Source organism: Pelodiscus sinensis, chromosome 12 (assembly GCF_052426305.1).
Source record: "Pelodiscus sinensis isolate ZL-2025 chromosome 12, ASM5242630v1, whole genome shotgun sequence".
Classification (NCBI taxonomy): domain Eukaryota; kingdom Metazoa; phylum Chordata; order Testudines; family Trionychidae; genus Pelodiscus; species Pelodiscus sinensis.
Genome location: NC_143063.1, coordinates 30114863 through 30123826, shown reverse-complemented (window position 1 = coordinate 30123826; position 8964 = coordinate 30114863). Strand labels below are relative to the sequence as shown.

Below are 8964 nucleotides of genomic sequence, written 5' to 3'. Positions count from 1 at the left end.
CATATTTCCTAGCAACAGTGGACTTTGTTGTATCAAACTGGGCTGTGCCCACAAAAGCTCACGATACCATCTACATATTTTGTTAGTCTTTAAAGTGCTACCAGACTATTTGTTGTTTTTTAAGTTTTTCCTCTTACAGACTAACTTAGACACACCTCTGAAGCTTTTAAAGCTTTCTGTCATTTCTTAGGAAAATGTTCTCTGTATAAACCTACCATCTTATTTGCTTCCTGAGTAGTGAACTATAAACAATGACCAGATGCAGATACATGTGGCACTCTTGAATTCCTTTATGTAACTTGATTCACTTATTTGCTTTATATTGGCCATTAGGCCAATTTATTTTCATTTGTATTTTAATATTAATGATAAACAGGTTTCCAATTCATTTGTATATGTTTAACATCAGGAGAGGTGGGAAGAAATTAAACTGGGGCAGTGAATTTATCTCCTTCTAAAGGGAGTATTGAATCCTCTCTTGTGCAGACTTTTTTAAAATGTGGAGTTGAGCAGGGTCAAACCACTGCAGCTTTGAGATTTAACTTGCTCCTGAAATACTCAGTTATAATAAATCTATTTACAGTGGCCACTTGTAGTAAGTCACTAAGAATGACACTATTTTGAAAACCATGACCACTCACAATTCCTGGGGACAGTGATGACAGAATTCCTTGTTTTAAAAGCACAGGTAGTGGCCATCCCCTCTGTCAGTATAAAGCCAATGACTCACAATTAAATAGTTCTGTTTCCATCTAGTAGAGGACAGTGATGTATACAAACAGCTGCCTGATCCTAATAGTATATCTCACTATTTTACAGAGGCATTTAATCTAAAAAATGTATTCAAGTCACATAACAGGTCTGTCACACTTTAAACAGCAATTCATGCCTCTGGACTTTTTTTATTGCTTAGTATTACGATAGTTGTCTGACCCCTAGCACAATTATACTTAGTTTCTACAGGCAGTTTATTATGTATGCACAAGTAAAAGTCAATTCAAATTCTGAAGTAATCTGGGGATTGTTTATATCATCAAAAGGACCAGATTTAGGGCCTGGGTCCATTTCCCACTAAAGTCAGTAAAAACATTAGCATTGACACTGATGGTCATTGGATCAAATCCCTAAATATTATGAGTAAATAAGTTCTGTTTCACAAGATATACAATAAAAGGATATCTTAATGTTAAAGGGATTACATCTCTATAGAGAATTCTAATGGAATGGAACAGCCATTCATTTCAGTGACCTCTATGCTATAAAAGAAAGTAATTCATGTAAAAAGGTAGATTTCAAGTCTGTTGCTTTTGGCTCAGAGAAAATTAATGGTTTCAATTGTCCTATTTCATGTACAGTACAATAAAACCTACAAAAGAGACCACACTAATTAGGCAATCTCTTGACCAAGACTATCCACAAATAAACTCTAAGTTTACACAAATGAATGCAAAGGAATTCTGCTCTTCCTATACTAGGATGACAGTGAGCTTTGGATATTACAAGTCCGAAATCCTCCTTTCCTCCCTCCCAGGGATTTTCTCTGAAATCATGCGAGCCAGGCCTCTGGGATTTCAAAGAGCCAAGCAAGGTGGTCTAAGAAAGCATTGGGTAGGAGGCAGGGGCATGGAGAAAGGCTAGTGGTTGGCCCCTAGAGCAGTGTTTCTCAACCAGTGGTAAGAGTACCCTTGGGGTACTCTAGAGAAGTCTGGGGAGTATGTCAACACAACTGAAATTTGGAGAACACTGAATTTTTGTTTTAAGTTTTACAGCGCTGGATTATTTCTGTACTTTTTACACCCTGCCTGGCCACGATTAAGTTGTTTAAACAATTGTGTTGCAATGGTAGAAAAAGATTGTGTGGGTCTAAAAACTGTAGGTACTGGGGTACTTATTTTTTTTTAAAGGGGCACTTTACTTAAAAAAAAAAAAAAAGGTTGACAGACACTGCCCTAGAGCCAGCCTCTGCAGGAAACAGCCCTGGGAAGCAAAGGAGCCGGGCAATCTGGGGCGTAGGGCTGCCCGGGATTTCTGGCTGAGGGCCGGTGTAGCGTTGGGATGGCTCGGGAGGCAGGGCTCACGGCCCGGCAGGCAAAGCAGCAGCTCTCCCCCTGCCCCGCGCGCGGTTCGGCGGGGCTCCAGCAGCACCTGCACGAGGGACGCGGCGCTTTCCCAGCCACGTCCCCCGGCTGCGCCCCAGGCCCGCGAGCAGGGCAGCGCGCCCGTAGGGCCCCCGGCCTCAAGCCAGCCAATGACGCTCAGCGCGTGGAGGGAGGGGGAGGAGGGAGGAGGCGAGACAGGGATTCCCGCAGCGGCGGGCGGGCCCCTCAGCTGACTAGGCAGCAGATCACATGACAAGCGAAGTCCAGCGAGGCAACATGGCTGCGGCTGCGGGGTAAGCGGCGGTTCTCAGGCAGCCGGTGCCCAGCCGCTGCCCGGGCGGGAGGATATTCCCTCTCCGGGGGGATTCAGATCGTCCCCTGCCGGGAAGGGAGCGCGAGGTCCCCTCCTAGTCCCTTTGCAGCCCGACGCCCCCCGCTGAGTTACAGCTTCCTGCTATCCCGAGCCGGGTATTTCAGCAGAGTCCCTGGGACACTGGCCATGCCCGGACGCGGAAAGTGCTTGCGGCGTAGCTTGTAGGCGCTGGGCAGACCCTGGTCGAAAATCCCCTCTTCCCTCTTGTACTGGGGGGCGGGGGCGTCCCGCCCTGGGGGCTTCACTACAGCGGTGCTGTATGTATGTAGCATCACTTTTTCTGAGAGCTGCGTGTCATAAGCCCTATATTGCTGTCCGATCAAGGAGTTTCTGCTGTAACTCTTTCGTTAGAATCTTGTACTTGTATTTGGAGTAGCGTGGGTCTGAGTCCTACCATTGCCGTCAACGTGAAATTCTGGTTTGTGCTGGTATGTGGCATAATAATAGCACTGAATTTTGTAATAAACACCCAGATTATGCATTTATAATTATATTTAATCCTAACTATAGTGGAGCTCTTGCTCTGCCATAATAAATGTGTGTAGATTTGAAATGCTCAGATTTCAGACAGGGTACCTGTGTTAATCTGGTTTAGCAAAAACAAGAATTTAAGCTAAGGTTTCATGGGATGGAACTCATTTTGGCAGATGTTTCTGGTGAAGTGGGTTCCATCCCACGAAAAGTTATGCCCAAACACATTTGTAAGCCTTTAAGGTGCCACAGGATTCCTCATTGTTTTTGCTGAATGCTCAACGTGTAGGCAAGATGGACAGTAAAGCTATTTTCAACAATAACTATTTTTTAGTGCCCATCAGTTATGCTGAGGATCATTTTTATCAGATGACATACAGAAGCAAAGTCTCAAGTTGGTGGGAAAAAAGAGAATTAATGTTAATTAGATATTGTTTCATTGAAATATCCAAACCAAAAAAAAATCTCTATAATGGAGGAAACTGTAAAATGGGTTAATTGTTTGTACAGCATAGCATATGATTTCCTTCAACTTGGCTGGATTAATACTAGTTAAATGTTATGTTAACTTGTCTATGGAAGTGAGAGCTTCATTAGGCTGCAGAAAGTGTGGTGAATTGCGCTTAGAAATAGATTTTTGCTGAGTAGGCAATCTGATTATAGCTCAATTTTTATAACAAAATTAAACCATTTTACAGCTTTTACAAGCTGTAAAAATGAGGGCGCCTCCCTCTGAATAACAAGAAAAGGCAGCTCTGGAAATGCATTCATAAATCTTGTATGTGTAGATGAAAATCAGCATCTGTGAAGTTTTTTCTCCCTGGTTAATATAATTAGTTCCATTTTAAAAGGTTCTCCTATTAAAGTCAATAGCAAACTCTCAACTTTCAGGAAGACAGCAGGTTGCAAGAGGAAGATTAAAAGGACATCAATTTAAAATTGATGAAGTTTTTTGACTATTGTAATTACAAACAACACTTAGGATTATAGCAGTTAAAAGATTAGCAGTGAGGAAAATATTATTTTTGATTTACTCTGTGTATTTGACAGCACATTGCATGGATAAAGTCAGGGGAGGTGATAGCCTTCCTGAGCCCCTGGGAAGTAGGGGAGTGCATGGGAGAGCCAGCCCTCAGCACCACAGACCATGACATGCCCTCTTCCCCCAGCCTTCAGTGCTTGCCTGGAATAGGTCACTTCAGTGGTGATTTAAAGGACCTGGGACTCATGGACCTTTTGAATTGCCATGGCTCAGGGCAGTTCCCACTTTGCTGCCTCCCCCCCCCCCATCGGTGGGCCTGGATGAAGTTACTTTCATGGTTTCCCCTATGTAGTCATAGATTACAATGCACATAATGTTAACAATGTTGACTAGATTACAGGTTAAGGGTGATCCTTTAAATATAACTGTTAAACAAGGTGATCATTAAAGGGTAATTGTTTCAGAGCTTCAACATAGTTGCAGCTTTCTGGCAAGGTGAATGTAGCCTTAGTCTACACTATCAGAAGTGGTATTACAGAAGGGTAAACTGAGGCACAGGGAAGTTAATAGTCTCGGAGGGAGATGGGGAAAGAGCCAGAAATATATAGAAATCTAGGATTTGAATCTGCGTTAATCACTATATCACAGTTCCCTACAAAGATGTGACTTGTACCATATGTTTTGATGTAACTTCTGAAATACGTAAGCTTTGAATGCCTGAGATGAAAGAAAGTGGCATTTAAAAAAATGAGGTGGCTTACTGTTCCTTGAAACATTTCACTTTTAGTTTAATAAAAGTACAGAGTAAAATAAACAGCTCTTGTTCTAATCACTATGACCTGGTGGAACAGTAATCTTGTTGAACATTTGTTAAATGAATTTTTGCAGATGTCTAGAAAGATTAGTACTAGGTATATTTTCTAATGGTAAATATCATTTTGTCAGGTAGCAAATATGTCCCCAACTCTACACACATCCATGTGCCTGTTGACTTCAGTGAAATTCTGAAAAGTGTACGTGTAGGATTGTGGCCAAATTTTATCCCTATAACTATCCATCATATTCTGTATCCTATATTTGTTTAAATTACAAGTATAAGAAACAAACAATAATTCTAATGTACCTGACACTGTGTAGTTACAATAACAGCTTTTTAACAAATTGTCTTTGGTTTCTGAGCTGCTGCTGCTGCTGCTACTGTAGATACACAAAGTCATTAGTTTGGCAGCCTGTCATGTACTTTTCAGTTGGCAATGGTCATCGAAAGAAGGTGTTGATTAGAGTTACATTCCTAAATACTATACGAGTCTCATTTTCAGTGCCTTGTCTTGCAAAAGGAAACCGATTGAAAGATAATGCATGCTACATTCTTAGGAGTGTTGTAACAGTTGAGTTTCTGTGTAGTTACTAGCCTGAGAGAGAAATTATGAAAATGAAAGGTTGGGGAGAAGTTAATAGGAGATGTGCATACACAGAGGCTGATCCTGCTTCTATTGGCCACACTCTCATGGATGCAGTTCCTTTTGTAGTTAGTCTATCTAGCTTTCTACACGATTGTCATTCCTGTAGTAGGAGAGCTCAGAAAAGGAAAAAACAGGATATAGGAGGGAAGAGTGAGTGAACGAAGATAGCAGAGAATAAAAATGTGTTTTTGTTTTTGTTTAATTTTAAATAAAACACTCAAACCCCTAACTTTCCACTCCATGTAATTTTAAGTCTGAACATTTGATATCTTCCCTAACAAGGTTGTATGAATTCATACTGTGGGCTCTGAGTATTCAGCAAAGAATCTGAGGAGCTAAACAGTACTTTACACAAACCCTCTTGTGTCCTATATACCTTGCCATGGGGATCCAACACTGTCAGCTAATCTCACTCTCCTTAGAAGCCATGCAGTAGAGTCCAATATAGTATTTTCAGAAACCAAAGTCTTATATTAATGTCAAATTCTGCTGCTATTTATTAGGGATATAAAATCCTGTTTGTTTAATCTTAATCAGTTTAACTGGTTAAACATTAAATGGGATTGGACTGGAGCAGTTCCTGCACTGTGAGCAGAGACTGCTTGGCTATGTCTACACTCGCGGTTTCTTGCGCCAGAAATATGCAAATAATCGGCATAATGGCATTGCGCAAGAGGGTTTTTGTTGCTCAAGGAGGGGCAGCGTAGACAGCTCCTTCCGGTGCAAGAGCCTCTTCTGCAAAAATGGTGGCTCATTAGGTATGCAAATAAGGCTCGGCGATATTCCACGCTTGGCCTCATTTGCATATTTCTCACGCAAGAAGCTGGGCGTGTAGACACAGCCCTTCAGCCCAGCTGCTTCTGACCCCATGCTGAGCTGCTGGGTTCCCAGCTCACATGGGCTAGGAGTTGGCAGCCTCACATGTGGCTGGTAGTGAGAGAGGTGAGGAACTCCTAACCTGGGTAGATTTGTGGGGAGGGCTGCTCTGGAGTAATGGTTAACTGTTACCCAGTAGACATAACCTGTTAAGGATGATGCTTACTGGGTAGCCAGTTATCCACTTACATCTCTGCTAGTTATATCCATGTAGTGATGTTGACTTTGGTGCATTCTTTTAGATGCAACTGAGGGTAGAACTTTTCTTGTATGTTTGTAAAAATGCTCTTGGATTAATTAATTTTCATCCTTATTTTAGTGAATGTTGTGATTCAACCAATATATTCAACTACTAGTAAAAGGTCCTATGTAAAATGGCTTGGAATGACATTAGCAAGCATAGTTGTATGTAGAGGGATAATTATCTCTCCTTGAGTTTGTTCTTAGTACTCACAAGTTTTGTATGCAATAAAAGAGCGTTTATAATAAACTTAATGGAGATTAAAATCTGATCAGTGCAGCCTCATATTAGTAGTATACCAGGTTATGGACATGAGAGAAATCAGTCTTTTTTTTTTTAATCGCAGATACATCATAAAACCTTATAACTTTTCCAAATGTACAGTGAATGTAGCTTTTCCTTGAGTTTAGTGTAGGCTGGGTTGTGCCAAAATATCTGCCTTTCTTCTTGCACTATTAGAGGCTGTCCTCACATGAGACCATAATGGCCAGGAGAATCCGTAAAAGCCGTGTGGCATCTGACTGTCCCCTTTACACTAACCACACCTTTTTGTTCATATTGTGCTGTCAACAAAGAGAGTGTGTGACTTAAGACACCTCATAATGGCTTTATGTCTCCCAGAATCACTCCTTTAGGACTAGCTCTGGGGTGCTCTGTGGCTGAAGCACTCATGGGGAAAAACTAATGGGTGCTGAGCAGCCACTGGTAACTTCCCACCTGCTCCCCCCATACTCTAGCACCACAGACCTGCTGGTGGGTCCTGCAAATAAGCACCTTCCCTTTCTTCCTCATGCCTCCCGTTTACCACAGTTAGCTGTTTGGCAATGTTTGGGAGGTTGGGTGTGGGGAACAGTGAGGACATGATGTACTGTGAGGTGATGGAACTGAGCGAGAGGAGGTAGGGTATGTGTGGAGCAGGTGGGGGCAGGGCATAGGGCAGAGCTGGGGGTTGAGCATCCCCCGGCACTTCTGAAAGTCAGTGCCTCTGGGCTAGGCACTGATGCAACTTCATCACTATAACATGTCTGGTGAAAGTGCTCTATGCCGAAGGAAAGAGCAATCTCATCAGCACAATAAATCCACCTCCATGACAGGCAGTAGCTATGTCAGTAGTAGAAGCTCTCTTACTAATAAAGTCCACTAGCTTTTAGGTTGTTGTAATTTATGTGACTCGGGGGTGGTTTATTCATACCCCTAAGTGATGTAAGTTGTGCCTTAGTAAGTGGTAGTGTAGACTTGGCCTTGGTCTTGTGCTCAGTGATCCTGCCTGGGCTGTGAACTATGTAGACAGGTTTTATAGCCCCCTTATAAAGCAATCAATGCAAGCAGTCACAGCACGCTTGAGAAACTGACCTTAATTTCTGATTAAGTTTTACTGGATTATTTGAAGATTTAGAATATTTATTGCTAGGGTTGAATAGATTTGCTTTATCATTCCTATGCCTGGAGTTAGCTCCCAATGAAAACTTTATTCTGTACTGCACAGCTAGTGACTCATGGTTCCCAGCAACTGTCACATAGCGTGTTGCTGGGGTTGCAGGAGAAGGTAATAAAAATAATCAGATTTGATCTTTATGCATCATCAGCTAAATTCCTCTATAATTTAGTTTTAATGGATTAGTATATAAATGGATTGGTATATACCTGTATTTTATCTTAGACTTTGAAAAATGTACACTGTTATATCAGTGATTATAAAAATAGAGTATAAAGCATTTTATTAGCATCTTTATGGTGTATCTGCAGTTAGAAATTGTGGGTTAGATTTCTGATTATAAAGTTTGCTCTATAAAGCTGTAAATCAAAGGTTACTTTTCAGACTTATAATTTTCCATGAAAGCCATATAACAATTAATACATGATGGTGCATTGCTCTAATACTCTAAGGTTAATGTGGGTTAAATTTTTCCATTTTAGAAACAGGGTAGCATAGTGAGGCTGAATTCAGCATGATCATTTCTCTCAGAAAATTGTAAATATAGTTAATGGTCCTCCAGCTGCTGAGAGAATGTGCAATATGGTGTCTGGAAAGAGGCTGAATTAGTTGTACTTTAATCACTGGTTTTTTAATACTGCAGTTTTGAAGCTCCAGATCACTATTTCCCTATTGTAAATATAAAACAGAAGAATACAGTTTTAGACTCTTCCTTTCAGCTGGTTTTGAATCAGCAACTAAGAGTGTTAAATTGCGATGATTTGGCTATTTGATACAAAATGTATCGACTGCACGATTAGTCGATAAGGGGGCCCTCTGCAGAGCTGCATAGGGAGCCGGCTGGAGCTGGGAAGGAGCAGTCCTGGCTCGTGCCGGCTCTGGACTCCTGTGTATTTTAAATATAGTAGGAGCTTCTGAGCTTTTACTACATTTAAAATGCAGAGGAGCAGCATCCCAGACCTGCATGAGCTGGGCTCATGCTGGGTCCTCCAGCCTCTGTTCATTGGGCCCAGGCTGTCTTCAA

At 41.6% G+C, this 8964-nt stretch overlaps 1 protein-coding gene across 1 annotated transcript in view; it reads left to right on the top strand.

Annotated features, from left to right (window-relative positions):
• The first annotated feature begins 2232 nt into the window (after positions 1-2232).
• Positions 2233-8964, top strand: part of PEPD (peptidase D) — a 254950-nt gene continuing 248218 nt past the window's right edge. Inside the window, exon 1 of the mRNA XM_075940101.2 lies at positions 2233-2392. Within this exon, the coding sequence (XP_075796216.1) occupies positions 2349-2392 (44 nt within the window). The 5' untranslated portion in view covers positions 2233-2348. The remainder of the gene's footprint in view (positions 2393-8964) is intronic.